General features: G+C 40.6%; 1 protein-coding gene across 2 annotated transcripts in view; it reads right to left on the reverse strand.

Annotated features, from left to right (window-relative positions):
• Positions 1-5,632: 5,632 nt before the first annotated feature.
• CACUL1 (CDK2 associated cullin domain 1) overlaps positions 5,633-20,255 on the reverse strand; it is a 62,734-nt gene continuing 48,111 nt past the window's right edge. For both annotated transcript variants that reach the window (XM_077349902.1, XM_077349903.1), the window contains 3 exons: positions 16,407-16,545; positions 10,932-10,975; positions 5,633-9,840 (listed from right to left, as the gene is read on the reverse strand). In XM_077349902.1, the coding sequence (XP_077206017.1) occupies positions 9,800-9,840; positions 10,932-10,975; positions 16,407-16,545 (224 nt within the window). In that variant the 3' untranslated portion in view covers positions 5,633-9,799. The remainder of the gene's footprint in view (positions 9,841-10,931; positions 10,976-16,406; positions 16,546-20,255) is intronic.

The following is a 20,255-nucleotide window of genomic DNA, read 5'->3' on the forward strand; positions in this document are numbered from 1 at the left end:
AAGCCCTGCAGAAAGACCTACAGAGAGGGAGCAAGAAGACAGGGCAGTGTCCAAATTAAGCTCTGCAAAAAAAAAAGAGTCATAAGTTGGCAGTGGGGAATATCAGAAAAATCTTTGTGCAGAGGAAAATGAAGAGGATAAATGTGGATACAGAAAGGGATGTTGGGTAAGAAATGGAGTCAGATCACAGTGAGGGAAAGGAAGCAATAAATAGGAGTGCAGAAAAACCAATTGCTATGAGGAAAGCTGGGCAGAGGAAGGGGAATTAGAGCTGCATAAGAGATAGAGCTGCATAAAAATAAAGAGATAAAGATATGGGGGCCTACAGAGGAGCGAGAGCCGACAAAGAGAGGTAAGAGAGACTTGTCAGAAAATAAAGAGAAGAGAGCGTGTTACCATGGGAAGAACACAGCAAAAAATGCTTTGACACAGTTAATGGGTGGAATTCAAGTCAAGAAAAAGGTGAACTGTCCTTCCAAATGATATGAATTGCACGCCCTTCACCTGCATAGTAATTAGTAGACTACACTGCTGCCATGGATTTGGGGCAAGTAATGATCATGCCTGTGCTAGCCGAAGACGTTGAGGCCGAGTCCCACGTTCATACTTGTGGTTCTGACAAGTTTAGCTCTCTACACATGACAACCACCCTTTCCCTCAGGTGTGAATTAATTTGGCGCTGACTCCGCTCTCCAAACACATAGCAGGGAATCTAATTTTGTGTATTACTCTGATCAGGGAGAGCACTGCATCGAGAAAGGGGTGCTCAGAGAGCTAACACAATCCTTTCACTTTCCATGTATCAGATAGCAGGCTTTGATCCAGGGAGGAGATTTTCTGTCTCAATGGAAACAGTACTTCTGCCTGAATATCAGCCAGAGATGACCCATCAGCCAAAGATGCGTAGACAGAAAGAAGTAGTTTACAAGCTGATGGCAAACACTTTATTTAAACAACATAAGCAGAACGAGTTCCTAGGTACAGTCTCATTTTTGTATTACTTCATCAGCGATACTTTATCAATATGATGTTGTATTTCTTTAAAATTGGTTTCTACAATGATTACTATCAAAATTAGTCTTCAGCAATCAACCTTTTATAAGGGGCCACTTACAAAACACCCTAGAGAGTGAATACCTTGTTGGACCATTGATATTAGTAGACTCATTTCTGAGAGATGCTAAATATAAAAGAGAATTTTGATATACAAGATAGGTGTCTTAAAATAAAAGGTACTCTATCACTGAGCCATAACCCCTTCCTCATCTTTCTAAACTGACGCATAAGAAGAAAAGCACAGATCTACCAATGGATTAAAAATACAAGGGAAGGCCTCCAAACCTAACAAACAACCAATGAAAACAGATGCAACTTCACTGCTTTTTTAAGAGAACCAGCATGGTGTAGTGGTTAAGAATAGCAGACTCTAATCTGGAAAACCGGGTTTGATTCCCCATTCTTCCACATGCAGCCTGCTGGGTAATCTTCGGCTAGTTACAGTTCTCTGTTCTTGCAAAGTAGTTCTCTTAGACCTCTCCCAGCTCCACCTACCTCACAGGGTTCTGTTGTGGGGAGAGGAAGGGAAAGGTGTTTGTAAGCTGCTTTGGATAGTGAAAACTAGGGTATAGAAAACAGCTCCTACTCTCTTAAATATTGCTGGGGGGGGGGCAAGAAGAGAGGAATTCCTGGCATAAAACATTCCCTAGCCTTGATGCCACCATCTAGGATACTTATCACACATTGCCCATTTATGAAAGGGTTATGCACGTAATAATAATCATTGAATTATTTCAGTGTCCAAGTAGGTTTGTGTAAAATCTTAATGTTAGATTGTGAGAGCAAAGAGCTTAAAAGTCAACCAGTGGAATTTGCAAAAAAACTCTTTTCTTGGAAGAATTCAAAAATAAGGATTGAGTGATGTGCTATGAACTGCAGTCATGAGACAATAGTTGCATTAAAAATAATACAAGTTGTAGTATCAGCATCCCACAGTATTCATGGCATCCCATGTATAAAAATGGAAAAATTAGTTTTTAGGCTGCCCTAAAAATCAAGAATGCAAATACTATAAGTCTGCTTAACCACGTTCTTCTGAGCATCAGGATGCAGCAAAATCTGCAGTGCCACACAGAGTTATGATAAATCATCAAAATAAGCACAAATGTGAAGTCTTTTGAATTTATAAATAGAAAAATTGCAAATTCAAGAGATACAGGCAATAATAGTTCATGTGCCACCCAAATTGAAGACAATGTTCTGTCCCTGGGAAATGCAAGGTTGTTCATGATGTGGCATTACCAGGTAGACTGAGTGTCAGGGGACAGTCTGAGATAAATTAATTTTTGAGTCTGCGGTGGCCTTGTGGCAATGACCGCTTCATCCCAATTGTTACGTCACTTTGAATAAATGGTTGCTAAAGCAACCAACCTATGTTAACTGTTAGGATTAATCTGTTCACTTAATGTTCTGAAAAGATCCTTTCATTTGCTCATTCAAATGGACTTTTAGTGCACAAGTGTTTAGAGGGCTATTCAGAATCTCTGGCAGGCACAAGTTTTCCATTAAAATTTCATCAGTCTTTTATATTTAACTGTAGTATTCTTGTCATGCCAATGCATCAGTTTTTCCATGCACAATAGCCTTGAGAATTCCAACCTGGAATGTATAAAGCTTTCTAAATAACACATTGTTTATTTATCTGTTTGCAAAAAGAAGCTCAGTTGACAACAGCAAGGAAATTTTAATAATCAAAGCTGAATTCCTTTTAGATGGGAAGGTCAATTTTAAGATTCTGATAATGGATATGGGGCAACAGATGGCTTTTTGTTGCAGACAATTAAGAAAAGGACAGCTTTGCGGGGTCATGGAGAGAGCAAGAAGCCATCACACGGGAAACTGATGAGAACAGAAGGCCCCAAAGGAAAGGAAGAGAATTGATATGGTATGGCTACACCTAGGAAATTTAAAAAAAACAGGATAAAGCAACAGCAGGAAGAGACTGAAGGGAAATGGATAATCAGTTATCAGCAGAAAACAAACAGACCAGGTTGCACACATGTTATATAAACAGCAATCCTATGCCTGAGTGCAAGTCCAACTGAACATGGCAGGACTTACTTCCCAGAAGATTTGCATAGGCCTTAGTTATTACTGCATCACAAGAATCCATATGGCAGTTTACATACTTGTCAGGTTTGGTTGACAGACATCAGTTACCATTATCCAGAATCCCATCCCATTATTAGCCGTTGGCTGTTGGGAGGGGAGAAATGTCTCCGGCTCCTTTAAAATGTTCTAGGGTTGCCAAATGGCCTGGAAAAGAGTCTGTCTACTTTCATAGAAGCTTTACTGCTCCCTTGAAATTCTCCCCCCAAGTTTCACAGGCAACTTTGCTTACAAAGGTGGGGGGATTTAAAGGGATTGTGCAGCTGCCTACCAACTGAGCACAACAATTGTACCATCTGCTCTGTTTAAACTCCTTTCCCTAGCTTGGGGAGGAATGTAAAGGGATCAGGTGGCACAGCTGTCATTCTCAGCTGGTAGGCGGTTGCCTGGTCCCTTTAAATTCCTCCCCACACCTCCACAAGCAGTGTGCTGCCAAGCCAGGCTGCACCTGCATGCCTGGGTGGTTGTGCCAAAGCAGAGAGTTTGCCAGAGTCCAGACCAGGAGTTTGGGAGCCAAGGGAGTCAGAGTTCACAGCAAGCAAGGTGGGAAGCCAAGTCAAGCTAAACTTGGGGTCAGGAGCTAGAACAACAATCAAAGCCAAACCATAGTCAGAAGCCAAGCCGTAGGTCTAGAGCCGGGAGTATAATCAAGAGTCAGGCTGAAGTTAGGAACTGGAAGTCAGTTAGGCAGAACTTTGCTGAAACAAACAAGAAGTTATCTGGGAGGACAGGCAGGGAATGCACACATTGCTCCCACAAAGGACCTTGCCTCAAGGCCCTTCTGAAGTGCAGCCAAGCCCAGTGGGGCAGCCCTCAGCCAGAGGGCTTGCAGCTGGTCCTAGTTCTCATCAGGTACAGCTGAGCCCCATCTACCATGACAGTGAGCTGACAGGTGTGCTGATTTCCTGAAAGCTGTCAGAATAGACTGCTCCTCCTCCAACACTGCTGCTGCGTGGGACTCACTGGGTGCCATTCCTCTGGTGAATCTTCAGGGCTGACATATATGGGGACATCAAGCTGGGTGCTGATCTGGCTGGGACCAGGTTGTTCATCCTCTGGGGCGTCGAGCTGGTCTTCACTGGCCAGATTTCTAGGCAGTGCCTGGAGAGTGCTGGACCTGGGCAGTGGATCAGGATCACCTGCAGCCTCTAGAGTGCCCTCTGGAGGTTCCATCAGCAGTGCAGCAGGGGGCATGACAAGCAGCTCTGCTTGCAAAATTGGGAAAAGGGTTTTAAGGGGACCAGGCAGCAGCCTACCAAGTGAGAATGACAGCTGCATCACCTATCCTTTTAAATTCCTCCCTAAGCTGGGGAGGAGTTTAAACAGAACATTTGGAGCAGCTGTCAAGAGATGTTTGGAGGTGGTTTGCCACTGACTGCCCCCATGTCATGATCCTGGTATTCCTTGGCACTCACCCTTCCAAGTGCTAGCCAGGGCCAACTCTACTTAGCTTCCAAGTTCTGATGGGATCAGCCTTGTCTGGGCAGAGATCTCTGCCTCCCATATAAGCTTGCAGATGGATAGTTGCCTTGCTGGTTTGACAGTTCTCACCATCCATTTATGACTGGGAAAGAGATAGCTCTTCCACTCCAGCCTCTGTCACCATGTCGATATGGGATTCCCTTTCCTTGACATCCCTTTCCTGCATTGCCTCAAGCATCCTGCCTCACCCTTGCCTCACTAGTACAGGCTCTACAGACTCCCTGTGAGGAAACCACTGTTACCTTCTTGAGACTTATAGACAGTAAGAACTATGCTGTCAGCTGGACTAAGCCAGACATATGAAACAGTCACATCACTACCACATGAATCAAACTGCTAAGAAAAAACAACTGCATATTGAACCAAAAGGAATAATACCTTATCACATTAGGTACTATGTAGTTAAGTGGCTAAATCACAAAGTCCTATGTATGATCTGTTTATTCCATTACCAGCAAAGGCAAAGTAGCTTCATTATATCTGGCAGAGAAAACAGATACTTGGGAAGGCTGATCAGGGGTTAGTGTATATGCAAAGTGGTTATAGCAGTACTTATTCAGACACAAAATCCCAAGGCAGGTCACTTGATTGTCCCCATTTTGAAGTAGTCAACACTGATGGAATTTGAACAAGCTAAATCCTCCAGATGCATGCTGCTTCATATTCAATTGGATAATTTGTTTCATTCACAATCTGCTAGTAAGTCCATTATGAATATACAGCTTCATGGCTTATTAGAGTTGAAATCTGATGGTAATAGCTCCAGAATGGCAAACTGAGTCATCTAGTCAGCAACATTCTGGTTGATAACTGCAGAATCTACTCTGAAAAGAAGGGCAACATTTTTGTTGGAACACCACTACACTCAATGTAGGATGCTAGCAATGGAAACGGACCTAACTGTGACACCTGAGACAGATAGTAATGTAGTCCAGCACTATTAAATGGTACAAGATTATTAAAAAGTCATCAGTAGAAGCAAAGGTTTTGTCTAAAAATATTTTATTAGAGCAAGTTTCCCAGGAAACAAAATTTGATATAGAAGAAGATACCCAATGCATAAAACTTTGCCATTTAAGTCTTATGGACAGAAGGGGGGGGGGAGTGGTAAATCATCCAGTTCACAGAAGCACCATAGCTAAGACCATGCTGCTTTGGTCATGGCTTTAGAGATCGAACACACTGATCCATCAAGTCTTAAAGTAAATGTTTACAAAGTATCGACTTTTTTTATATGTCCTATCATGTTCTTTCATACTTGGCTCACAAAGATAAAACCCTTTGAAAACAGGAAAACAAACTATTTCAGCATTACATGCCAAAACATAGAAAACTTAATACCAATTTACAACATAATACAGTATTTTATTTTTACAAAAAAAGTTCTCAGACTTCCTATTTAGGCAAGATGCTACATAGGGCTAAAACATCTTTAAAGGTTATGAAAGGATATTGATCATATTGGAAGAATGTTTTGCTTTTGCTTCAGTTGTCAAAGTTTATGTACTAGGGCTAAACATCTATTCTAGTGACAAATAAAACATAGCCTGAAACAGAAGTCATACAATCTACAGTTTAATTACAAAGCACAAACCAGTAAAAAAGTTTTTTAAAAAACCCTCACACAACAAAAAACACAAGACAGCAACAAATTAAGTGCATAATAACATTTGCACAGTACTGGGAACCAACAGGGCTCATTTTAAATTGACAGGCCATTGGCTGGATGTTGTTAGCTAAAATTTGACCAACAACAAAATATCCAGTTAGAATCCATTAAAAAACAAAGCAAATGCTAAACTCCCATATCTATAGCAGCTTCGCCAGAAGCCAGCCTAAATTAAACCTTTTACCCAAAGGCAATCAGGCTCGGACCATGACAAGATTCCAGTGGAAGGAAGTTCAAATGCTATATGGCTGCCACCAAGAATACTTTCATTTAATCTTATCTGGGCTAACTTCATGGTTGATGAACTTAAAATGGCACTAGGTTAGAACAAACAGGAACTATATGAGCACTCTGGCCAGAAGACCTAATCAGGCATAGTCTTGCATAAACAATTTCCACATCCTTCTGCCTTCAAAATAGTCTACAAATCTTTTGCACTTTCGTTGGCTACCCTTTGGATTCACATGCCTTTGATCTCCCAAAGCAGGGAGATACTCACCAATAAACCAGAGCATCATGGAAGCACGCATGACCCTATCAAACAATTATTCTGCACAGCAGGAAGTTCTTCTTGGAGTAGTCACCCTTCACGTGCCGAAGGGCCCTATATACGGTGTTATAGTTCCCCGGCTTCAGTCCTCATTTGTTCCCTAGCACTTTCCAGTATGGTGCAGCAGGTCCAACTCTGCCCTCTTGTTCCATACAGATAATTCCTATAAAGGCTGTATATGGGAATAACTGAAGAACAATAGGAGCTGTCTGGATGTAACAAACTACTTATCCTCCATTCATTTATAAATTATTTGATAACAGTATTAACTTGCTTTTAAGATACAAATCAGACAATTGGCTTTTCCTTTTAGAAAAGATTATTAAATGTTATCTTTTTAGGTTATGAAAACCTACATACACTAGTTCCCACCTCATTTCTTATGTCCAAATACATATCCCTGAATTCATGTAATATACCAATACACTATAATAGAGAGATAATTTTCATATCAGAAAGGCCCTCAAGGGAAACTGATGTCTGGTGGATAAAGTAATGCATGTTCAAGGACCACCACAACTGCACAACTGTAGCCCTAATGGCATGATGGCATGGTCATTCCCCGCTATCATAAGACTAGGACCTCAACGTGAAAAAGGATATGGACACGGAATGTTGTGTCATCATACAATGACCTTGAAGAGAATGAAACATCTAATATTACGCTACAAAGAGGTCTTACCATTTTATATCAAACTGAACTGAAGGTTCTGGTAAGCTCTGTGCTCTGTTATTCCTAACAGTCAATTTATGTAGGGATCAGATGCAAAACAAAAAGACAGCTTGCATAGAATAAAGGATTTCTCCTGCCACTCCTACAGGTATATTTTCTTTGCAACTATGCAATGTCTTGGACTACCACATTAAGAATTTGGCTTTCTACAATCTCTAAGTTTAATACTTACGGAAGGGAGAGTAACATTCTACTGAGAATCTGAAGTAATACCCCCCTGAAGAAGCTTGACACAAAATGTGTTGGGGTTTCACAAATACTAAAGATTCTCTCCCTACAAGCACCAATTTTCCCTCCATCACATCCAGACAGGTTTTGGTACTGCAAATGGTTTTTATTTTTCCCATGTTGTTGTATTGTTCTTTCCCCCCTCTCTACCATAAAAACAACCAACCACTTTTCAAACACAGTTCTCAGTGATGAATATTTCATACAATAGGGAAACAATTTCCTAACATATACAATTTTTAAACTGCACGCACTACTCTGTGGACTGAATAAGAATAGAAAGTAGGGAGAAAAGCATGTGTTGACTGATTTTTCCCAAGTATGAGTGATAAAAGCTGCTGCATCTTCCTCCTGGAAATGGGACACTTTCCCCAGCTTTGAATGATCACAATACTTAAATTACCAAGTCATTCACATTGGGCCTCTCACCTGAGTGCTAAATACTCGCCACAGGTGCATCTTGGTTGGCTCTCGCACCTTAGTGGCAAACTCATTTGTACCTACCAGTTGTTGCAGTAATCAGCCTCCCTTTTCCAAATAAAATAAGACTAAAAAAAAATCCATAGTATCTGCTAGCCTGGCTATGCCTATGGTGCTGTTTCACATAGAAGAGAGAAGAAAAACAGCACCATGTGGCTTTGCCTCTGATCCATAAGCAGAGATATAGACCTATTCCTTATGAGGCATAAATGGTGAAAGGTAATTCACATCCTGTGGATCAGTCAAAACTGTGTTCAAGCTGTAAAAAGAGAGAGGGGTGAGACAAGGGGAAACTGAAACCATTCTAACATGGACATGCCCTCAACCTACTTTCTGAAAGTGGGACAAAGAAGCTGCCCCACACACTTCTCCTGTGTAAAGTAACCTCAAGGGCACCACTGCCTAGAAGTAACAAGTCTGAGTAAACTTGAAGCAATACTCTTAAATCTAGGGCAAGCCCAGTGCCAAAGTATTCTGGCAATGATTTAAGTAATTAGACTAGAAGTCTCTCATTATACTGTATTGTGCTATGGCAGTCCAGAATTAGCCAGCCATGGCCTGTAATCACTTGGCAAATACTTCAATTGCTATGTGCGTCTCTTTCAATTCTCAACAGAAATCACATGTTGGAACCACATTCAGTTCAGAATTCAATCAGTTGCAATAATTATGGGAACCAATTAAAAAGTGTTAAGGCTTACATTAATATTTGTGTGATTTTTTGTTGTTGTAAGTATCCAGTTTCTTTTCTTAAGGAAAGCCAAAGACTGCAGAAAAGCGTGTGAGGGATGTTTAATCAAATCACAGCTTAAGGATAAATTTTATGTTGTGACACTGCAAACTTCAAATGCTAAAGAGGGCAGAGAGAAGAAATGGTAAAAACTAGTAAAAAACAAGGGGCCTAAGCTGAGATGAGGGATGAATTAATGAACAAAAAAAGCCTGGAATGTAGAGTGTAAACTGCATGATACAAACTATCAGAGGCAAACCTTGTGCCAAAAAAGAAACACCACCGGTGTGTGCAGCATCTGCCTGTTTTTTAAGACAAATCTCCAGACAAAACCTAACGTGAGACAAGTTTGAACAGTAATGTCCACAAAACAGTGCAAACATTTATTACAAAGGAAGCTGCTCTTTTTGATTACTAACTTCAATTAAGCAGTGAAGGTTATTTCCAGGTGGTATTGCGAAAGAAAGAAAGAAAGAAAGAAAGAAAGAAAGAAAGAAAGAAAGAAAGAAAGAAAGAAAGAAAGAAAGAAAGAAAGAAAGAAAGAAAGAAAGACCAGTCACATTGTTCCAACTTAGCCCCAAATTAGCAGCAACAGATATTTTATTACATGGCAAGATATAAGTCCACACTCCTCTTCTAGGTGTAGTTTGCATCAAAGAACCTGAGCATCAGTAGAACCCAACTGAGCCTCTGGATATCTCTCCCTCCAATGTTGCTCCAGTGTCCGCTCTGATTGGGAATAAAAGACTTCTATTACAGTCACTATCTGCATCCTCTTGAACTTGCACAGGATGCTGAGCCATCTGAAAAAAACAGATAACAAAGTTGTTCACATTTCCCCCCAAAATGTATTTCATTCATCCTTCTAGGAGCACTAGGCCACTTCAAGAAGTTTTCAGGAGCACCAACAGCAGGATATCTATTCCCTAACTAAAGACAGAGCCTGGGAAATTGAATAAACACTCCCTTCATTAGCTAGCAGGGTAGGTAGGCAATGTAACAAGACTCCTTTGATTTCTCATACTCCAGTAGACAGACAGACGTATCTTTATTACGGTCACAGACCAGCAAAGTCAAAATTAGCAATTTTGCAGTTACAAAAAATAATATAGCCAAAAATATGAATTTACTCATAAAATAACAATATATAAAACAGCTTAGACCATAAGTCTGCTACCACAATACCCATTTATTAATTGCATACCAAATAAAATGCTGACCTCAAAAAGATATCTTCAGATACCCTAAGTCAGTTAATTCTAGAGCTTCCTGAACAACTTCCAGTCACCTCTGGAGCCCTCACTAGAAGGAGTCTTACTCAAGGCTCGGAGTGCAGGCTTTACTATATTATGGGCATAGGTGGGCTTGATGAAATTCAGGCAGTGAACATAGCTATCTACAGATTGCACCCTTCACCCAGTGAGTGATCTTTCTCACAACCTCTACAGCACTTGTAAAAGCAAGCCTGTAATGCCACTGATATCTGGTAGGCAAAAAGGACCCTTGACTAAAGCTGAAAATGCTTTATGAGGAATTGATTGATGGAGAAAGCATTTAAAGATGCTGCTCCTGTTATAGTAAGCATGCAAATGAGCACAAAGATACTGACAAAAATGCTTGTGTCTGTACACCAGAGAAGTGGGGGCAGAAATGCCAGCTTCTCAAGTAAAGCCAAGTTCTAAATTTGCACTGTGCACATACAGAGCCCAATGGTGGGACGCCCAATCAAAGAGGATTTCTGTTAATTTGTACCCCTTGAAGTTCCTTTCTGAGATGATCTTACTTTCTTTGCCCTTTCTGCCAGAGATGGATAGGGGCATTCCTGCCTCTCTCTCTACACTGAACGATGCTATCATCAATTAAATAATTTAGAATGAAAATTTTCATTACTTACTGTAGGTTAATTCTTCTCCAGGTCTCTTACGTGACTGATCACCCCTGAAACAAAATGGGTAGGGGTACATTATAAAAAGGTAGTATGATGGCTGGGGTGAATCCTACCACTCTGCTGGAAGTCTTACTTCAGCCTGAGGAGCCTTCCTCTTTTTAAGAGGAAGGATCATGGCAAAGAGCCACTTAAGTTGGAGGAAGGCTCCACAGGAGGAACAAAAGCTTTACACTTTGCTGAGTGGACTGGGTGGATAGGGGGAGGACCCACCCCTTTAAAAGTGATGCTATTCAAAATATTTTAAATAGCTACATATAACAATGAGAATAGTATTCAATAAACTGTCTAAAGCATTCATGACTAGAGTCAACTGTTGTGTGTTTTTCAAGCTGTGTGGCTGTGGCCTGGGAGTCCCTGATGTTTCACCAATGATTGTGGCTGGCATCTTCAGAGGTAGGATGGAGGTAGGAATTCCCATCTTATCATGTCCTACCTCTGAAGATACCAGCCACAGTTACTGGCAAAACATCAGGCCAGAACTACCAGACCATGGCCACACAGCCCGTAAAACCCAGAACAACCAGAACAGTATTCACTTATTTATTTTATACTCTGCCTTTCTCCCCAATGGGAACCATCAACACTCTCCTCATCTTTATTTTAGTCTTACAACCACCCTGTGAGTTAGTTTAGGCAGATAGTGTGGGACTGGCCCAAAGTCACCAAGCAACATCCCATGGCAGAGTGGGGATGCAAACCTCCACCTCTCAAAACCTCATCTGACACTCTGAACACTGCCATCACATTGGCTCAGAACAGTGAGGCTGGCTAAAAAAAATAATAATAATAAGTAGACCTTGCAAAAGAGAGAAGACTCAACCTTACCATTTGGAACCGGCCTCTGGGCTACCCACATGACATAGGTGGCATTTTTGTGGCATTGTGTCCACAATGAGGAACCAAGTCAGATTCACAGCTGATGTTTGTTTCCCATGCTGGCACCACACCTGCCTTAGGTTGGCAATATGGGAGTGGGAAGCAGCATTTCAATGTATTAGTCTTATACAGTGATCTCATTTCACAGGCTATTTGACCATGCAGAAGCAGTCAGCTGAGTCCAGGAACATGTCCAGGAGACTAATAATGTTTTCCAGTGCTATAAGCTTTTGTGTGTCAAAGCTCACTTCGACATACATACTTCATATAATATAAAGCAAGTTTTCACTCACAAAAGCTAATGCCCTGGTCCTTTAAGGTGCTTTTCGACACAGATTTTGTTCTACTACTTTAGACTTATGCAACTGACACTACATCACAAATCACAAAATGTAAGAAAATCTGGCCCTCGATGATAAAGCATCTGAGGAGTCTAAAAAATGCAGGCCCGTTTTTTGTGAATCAGCGAGTACAGCAGAAATGTGTGCAGGCAAAACGATTTCATATTCTGTCATATCAACATTAAATGGGCTCTTGGTATTCTCTGCTTTGTAGATTTTTTTATCCAGGGCTACATTTTGTGCATGTGTGCACATGAAAAACAGAATGTGCGTGTATAGTATAGTCAGATAGATATGTCTTTCTCCCTCACAAACGTTCCTTCCAGGAGGCTGCAAAAACCACTTTAATGTACATAAGCCTTAGAACAGCAGAAGGGTCAAATGGTAGAAAGCAGAATGGCTGTGGGGTTCCAGGGCCTCCATGACTAACAGGCCCACTCACCTTCACCAGTCACCTCCTCACTAGCCTGTTCCCAAGCCCTTTATGAAGTACCTACAGCCTCCCTTCCTTCTCCATGCTGCTGTTGTCGTCCTGGCAGCTAGTGGGTGTGGTTGAGTAGCCTTAGAGAGCCCCTTCTGTGTTGCTGTATTTCTCCTTTTTGCCACTGTTCTGGTGGGCTTTCCAAATAAGCAGTCTGTGACTTCTGGTATGTCTGGGGGAAGCTCTGACATTAGGAATGACCCCCACTCCCAGACAGTGGTATTTCCTTGGATCCAGTAATGAGGCTTCAAGAAGCCTACATTTCTCTTTACCCACTCCGTAACCAACACCAGGAGTAGCACACATGTCTCCCAAAGTTTAATATTCTAACCACAACACCACACTGACTCTCAAGCTCTGAGGATCAGAATGTTATAGCTTTTGCTAAGCTTTGATACTTTCACCCAGGATAGTTGTGAGCTCAGTTTGTTCACTGGTTAAAAATTCTCAAATAATGTTTCTGGGGGGTATGTTGTGAACTAATTTAATACAGTTCCACTATTTACAGCGAATAATTGATGTTAAGAGTTTGGTTCAATATTCATTAATTAATAGAAAAGCTGTAATCAAAATAATTTATTAGAGCAAATCTAGATGGAATGCTATAGCGATCTACCAGACCTCTTCCAAAACTGTCACTACTCCCTAAGGCAGAAAATGAACTGGGTGAACCCTCTGCCAGAGACAGGAAGTTTGAGTTTACCTGCCTCCTAAATGGTTGGTGGCAATTACCCTTGATAAGATGCCCCCCCCAAAGTGAGAAAATTTCCTAATTGTTTTTCTGCCTTGATTTCCCTTGTGACCCTACTTTTTTCGTTTATTAGAGTAGCTTTTCCCACCATTAGCAGTTCTTTGATTTTTCTGCTCACACGCCAGTTGGTCTGAGAGCTGTGGTAAAGCTCCGGAATACACTATTTCCATGAAGGGATTTTACTAAACACCTTAACTCACACTGGCATAGAATAGTTAACATTCTTATAGTATCCATATGAAACATAGCTACTCTTTTTCTATTGTAAGTGACCTATGACATTATATATAAATTATCCTCCTGGAATGTTGCCCATGGTAAATCCCAAATTTAAGGTTAAATTTATCAAGAGTCTCTGGGGATCAACAATTTGGAATTTTCAATTAAAATGAAACTTCTTAATCAGATTTCTAGATTTAAGTGATTAGGCATAATTGTGTAGTTTTGAATATTTTCACTGGCAAACAAGGAAGCTGACAACGCTAGTTATTCTGTGAGACTGGAAAGGTTCAAATACAAGCTTTAAATGACAATCTTGCAAGGGGAATGTCTACATTTCTTGGCAAAAGCCAAATATGTACAAATGGTAACAAGCGACAGTGTGGAACATGAACAGATCCAGTTTCCATTAATTCCTCCGCTACCATATTAAAAACCAATTTAGAAAGATCCCAATTAAGGAAAAACAAAATGTTTCTAATTGGGGAAAATACTAGTCATATATTTGGACCACAAAACAAAACTTTATTGAATTAATGCAAAATATTGCATTATTCTACACTTTGGGGTCTTGTGGTATGAGCCAAAGGTATGCAAGGCAGCAAGGTTGCCAAAGATAAGCAGATGTGGATCTGCTCAATGTTTGGAGGAGGGAATCTCTTGGCAAACGTATGCAAGTCATTTAGAGTTCCAGGGCAGATGATAGATGAGATATAAGTGTAATCAACACATAACATTAGATCATTTATCGTAATTGCATTCATATGACAGTATTAGGTAATTTTTTTTAATGGTTATTCAAGACAGAGTGCCTTTGCCTTTTCATACATTTTGAGTAGTGAAATATAATACTCTCCCCTCACCTCTTCTAATTGAAACCATGTGGAATATCTCTGTGATCTCTTAATTCTGCTTCCTACAATTCAGGTATCACTGTTCTCTGGAGTCAAAGAAGCACCCAAAGTAAAGATTGCATCTTTGTCCAGTAATAGTCACACAGTTGCAGAAGTTATTCCTGCTCATCTTTTCACTCGCACACTTGAGTCCATACGGTGATTGTTTTCCATACAAGTTGTTCTGAGAGTTCTTGGTAAATTTTGTCCATATGCCATGGGAACTGGATCATGACAGAAATATTGAGAGTCCGTCCTATTGGATAGAATGGAGCGGATGGGGGTATCCTCTTTCAGAACCCCTGATGTAGATCCTGTGGTCCAATCATTGTGAAATTTGGAGGGAGGTCAGGGAAGAGCCTCACAGAGCTACCCTGAATGTTTGGAAGCTGTAACTGGAACCTCACCCCCCCCCCCAGGCCCCAGTAAATGCCGGAATGCCGGACTTCCCATTAAAGTTAATGGCACCATTGACTTTAATAGGCGCTGAAGCCGAATCAGTCTGGATCGGGCCCCTGGTACACAAGCCTATTTACAGCATTTCTCTCAGTTGTGATCATCATGAAAATTGCTGGTCATCTCCACAACTTTCCAAATTATATGCCATCTTTTTGTACACAAGCTTTACTTTTGTGAAAACAAGACATTGTTGAAACAAAGCAAATACAGAAGTTAAATAGCATTAAAGGACAAAGCAAGTTATTTTTCTGTTAGCTTTTGTGCCTTAAGTCAGGTACGATCACAGGCATTCAATTCCTAAAAAGTTGCTACCTGTGAAATCAATGTCTATTTGCTCATCATGGTTACTCTTATGATTTGTTCAAACAGGATCTATTTGCACTGTTTCTCTTTCATCAATGTGCTCTGCCAATAAAATTGATCACAAGACAAAAGCAAATAAATCTCTATCTTATCATGACCATCAAGACGGGCATCTAAAATGTTTTTAAGATTAATCAGGCTCCCATTCAAGTCTTAGAAGACCAAAATGTTAAGTAAAACAAAACAAGAGGTCTTATGGGTGGGCTAAAAGGATTTCTTTCTTTAGGAGACATAAAACTTCTGACAAACAAGTGGGCGATACAGATGGCTGAATCCAGCACTGAGTTTCTGCAGACACAAGGACTGTGGAAACATGGTGCTGGATCCAACCCACAATATGCAAATAGTTTTCTGAGAAAGCAGTTCCAAAGGCTGCAGTAGCATAATTCTACAATTAGAAAGGTAACTGAAAGAAGCTATAACTGGACACTTGCCACATTGTTAGGAAATGCTGTAGTTAATAACACCAGTCAACATTAAACACACACTAACATACACACTAAGCTTGTGACAAATGTTTAATATTTTTGCTTTCTTTGTGGTTATTAATATAAACTATCTTAGATCATAGGTTTATTTGAAGGTTTATCATTTGTTTGGCTGCAAAAATATCATAAAAAGAAAAGGAAAATTACAATTAATTATTCTGCTTTGTGTAAAGTATGCCATTTTCCTGCATAGTGGAGTAAAATAACAGAGTCCACAAAACCACGTTCAACTCAACAGGGAGATGTCTGTGTTGCCGACAGAAACACTGCCATGATAAATATACATGCATCAGAACTATTATTCCAATAAAAATGCACTGAGCAACTGTCCATGGTCAAATCAACTGTTTTGCATTTATCAAGGGATATCATGGACCAAAAGTCTTCCACAAACAGTCTTGTTAGAAGGAATTAGTAAATGACTTAGACTTATTCCTTAAGGTAATTTGTTTGAAAGCTAAATCCACTCAGATTTGTGATGCACTGAACATTAATTTGAGAAACATGCTGGAAAGCCTGGGCCTAAATTTGCAAATATTAATATTCTTACCTGGAAAATCCTTCCTGAATAAGTTCCTGTTGAAGTTTCTGGTCTTGAGCAGCATAGTCTTCAAGTTCAGATTCTACTGCAGGAGGGAGGATGTTTGGAATAAATTTAGAAAATAAAGCTGGTGCCATCTGAACCCATTCTGTGGAGAAAAAGACAGTAATTGTGAGTGGAACAAAATAACTTCTATGATTCAGCCACACACCCTTTGAGACAATTCAGAGGCAGGCCTGTCAAATACTAATACTCACCTTGGCAGTATATTTAAGTATATAGGAAGAAAACTAACTTTGCTCCAGGTAAAATGAGAACACTCACACAAAAGAACAGGTACAGTGTCTTTGGACCCAGAAGAGCGTTTTGATAAAAAGTCAGTGCTTTTCCCTGCACCCACATGGAGTAGCAAATAGTTCTCTTCCTAGATACTTCTGTTTCTACACTCTGATATTACCATATGCTCTATATGCAGCTGGCTTTTGAAGACAACTTTGAAACATGAGCAGAATGCCCGTTGCTTCTTTGGTACAGGCATCATGGCCATAATTGCATTCATTTACAGCAGTAGCACTGGCTCCCAATTTACTTGTGGAGCCAGTTTTTAGTGCTTTAAACCCTTACAGGTGTCGGATGCATTTGTTATGAGGCCAGATCTGACATAAATGCCACTTTGTTCAACTAGGTCATGTATGCCATAAAATGTAATACCAGCTATGGGTAATATAAATGTTACAAAGTACATAGGCAAGCTCAATTTGATATGTTTTTTTTACTCAAAATGCAAACATGCTTAAAACATTAACACTCTAACAGTATTTCCTTACAGTGTCTCCCTGATGCTCACTCCCCACTTCCACTGCCCATTACTCATTAGCACTGGGACAATATACAGGGACATAATGTACAGCCCCAGTCATCTGGCATTAAAGGTTGCCGGCCAGATAAGAGCCCTAGACTCTTGTGGCGTCACTGAAACAAACCAACAGAGCTCTATCCCTGTGCAACTTGAGGTAAAATAATAATGCCCTCCTAAAAACTAATGGATGCAATGAATGCTCATTCTCAGACCTTGATGTGGGGGGAAATACAGGCAAAACAATATCTTGGGATAAACAGAACCTAGAAACTACCTTAGGAAGAAACCTAAGACTGGGCTGAATAATTATCCTTTCAGGAAAGAACTTCAAAAAAATAAGGGATGCATCTGAAGAGCTGCTAGTTCACAAGCCCTCCTTCATAGAAAGTTCTGCCAAAGAACAAGGACCAAAGTGTTCAAAAGGCTTAAGCATTAACTCAACTAACACCACAGATAAAGACCAATGGGGCATTAAACGTTCCTGGAGTGGGCAGAGATTACCTAACCCTTTAAGAAACTTCTTAACTGGTCTACCCTCAATACCTCTGTGATAACAAGAGATAGCAACCAGGTGAATCTTCAGAGAAGGGAACACAAGCCCATAGTTTTCAGATGTAATAACAATTAAATATGACCTACAAAGGAGTACCACCCAGTGACATGCCATTCCCACCCCACCAGAGAGAAAATTTATTCCATTTATACATGTAGGAATTCCTAGTGTTAGGCTTGTGTTACTGCAGGAGAGTATTATTAACCTCAATTGAAAATATATGTGTCTGTCTGAAGCCTCCAAGCTGTCAGATTGAAGTGATTCAGATTGTGATGAAGCACCTGATTGATTAAATCCAGTCAATTTGGTAGGGGAAGGAACTCCATAAGGATCTGATGAGGCTAAAAGGATGCTACAAAGATTATGTTTGTTCTTTCCCTCCTGGCTTTATTACTCTGATAAGGAGCAGGAATAGAGGGAATGCATAATGCTCAGTGCCAAGGATGTTGAAGCACGACCCCTGGGGAGCCAGTTCCTACTCCTGCTCAGAAACAGAACCTTACAGCTTTCCTGTTTCCTTGAGTCACAACGATTGACATCCAGAACCCCTCAGAAAGTAAAAAGCAGTTCTGGGTAAGTGCCCTTTATGGACCACTCATGGAAGAGTATGCCAGCACTACTCAATCTGTCATCTTACATGTTTAAACACCTAGGGATGTAGATAGCTTGAAAAGAGGCATTGAGCTATCCAGTTATGTCCCATACAAGGGTAGCTTCCTGACACAGACCTCTGGACCCCGGGCCCCCTCCCTTATTGAAATAAAACACTGTAACTGTATTGTCAGTTCCAAGGAGTACAACTAAGGGCACAATGAGCTTGCTGTTCTAAAAGGATACTGTGCAGTAGCTTCTCATCTTCTAACTAAGTACTCCTAGCAAGCAATCCCTCACAGTGGGTGCCCCACACCAAGAACAAAGCATCTGTAATCAAGATTAACTCACATTCAGAAACTCCAAAGGAAAATCCGAGGAATAAATTATCCATAGAAGACTACCACAATATAGAATGGATGAGAGGTTTGGGAATAGAAAATCTGTGACATAACGAATGTACCCCAGCTCTGTAACAAGCTAGAAACCAAAACTGCAGGGGCGTGGGGGTAGAAAACATATATCCTAAAAGGTGCAGAATTTTCCAAACCAACTGGAATTGGGGAGATCTGAATTATCTCACCAAGGCTAAGATACCCTGTACCCTTTTAGGAGGTAGAAAACCCTACCCCACTAGGGAATCTAGCATACTTCTGATAAATTGGACCCTCTGAGAAGGAACTAAATGTGATTCATCCCAATTTACCAGGAGTTCTAGACCCTAAGAGGTCTCCTGGACAAGTGTACAATGTCTCAACAATCAGCCCTTGGAATCCACCACTGGTAACCAATCAACTAAGTAAGGGAATATAATATGGCAACCCCCACATACAGAGATAAACTATAACCCTGGGTGGAGTGGCTAGACCAAAGGGTAGAACTGTGTGCTGAAAAACTCATTCCCCATATGAAAAACATAAGAACTTGTGATGTTGAAGGAAGATTGAAATATGAAAATGGGCTTTCTTCAAGTCAATAATAATGAACCAACAATTACATTTTCATAATTGCATAAAGGAAAAGACACCATACAGAACTTAGAAATATGAAGAAAAACGGTTAACTTTCTGAGGTTTAAAATAGGTCTAACTCTCCCATCTTTCTTATCTACTAGAAACATATGAGTGAAGAAACTGTAACTTCCTTTATGGCACCCTTGTGAATTAAGGAGGACAAAGCCTGGGCGAGACCCCAAGCTGCTTGGTTGGATTCCCTTAAAGGTAAAGTGCAAGGGAGAATAAACTGAAATTCTAATCTGTAATTAAATTTAAGTGTAAAAACAACCCACTCCTCTGACGTAATAGCCTCCCCAAGGCTGTAGCAAACTGAGCTAGCCTGTCCCCAAATTTAATAGGGACTGGCAACAATCCCAGATAGAAGGACTTCAGAAATAGGGAAGTTCCAGATTCAATCTAAGTTGATTGGAACCATAACAGTTATAGTAAACCTGCTGTGGGGTAGATGGTTTAGGGAAAGGATGCTGAGATCCTGAGGGGCCTGAAAAATGGTAGTCCCTAGTCCCGTTGATATGGATGCCAGGGCTGTCTCACAAAGGACCTCTGCTTCAACTGAAACATGGATGATTGTTCTTCTTTACCAGAGAAGGCATCTTGTTCATCTTTGAAAAAAGAGGGAAATCTTTGGAAGGTAAGTCATCAGCTTTAAATCTCCATAGGCAAGGGCATTGACCTTAACCACACATGCAACCTAGTATGAAAGAACTCGCCATAGCCTATGCAGACAAATCCACAGAATGCTGTCCCACAATAATTTGCTGCTTTGCAAATTTAATGGCTTCTCTGTGTAGAACTTGAGCGAGGGGACACTTGTCTTCCATCAGGAGTTCCAGGAATGG

The sequence above is a fragment of the Paroedura picta genome, chromosome 8, assembly GCF_049243985.1.
Source record: "Paroedura picta isolate Pp20150507F chromosome 8, Ppicta_v3.0, whole genome shotgun sequence".
Classification (NCBI taxonomy): Eukaryota; Metazoa; Chordata; class Lepidosauria; order Squamata; family Gekkonidae; genus Paroedura; species Paroedura picta.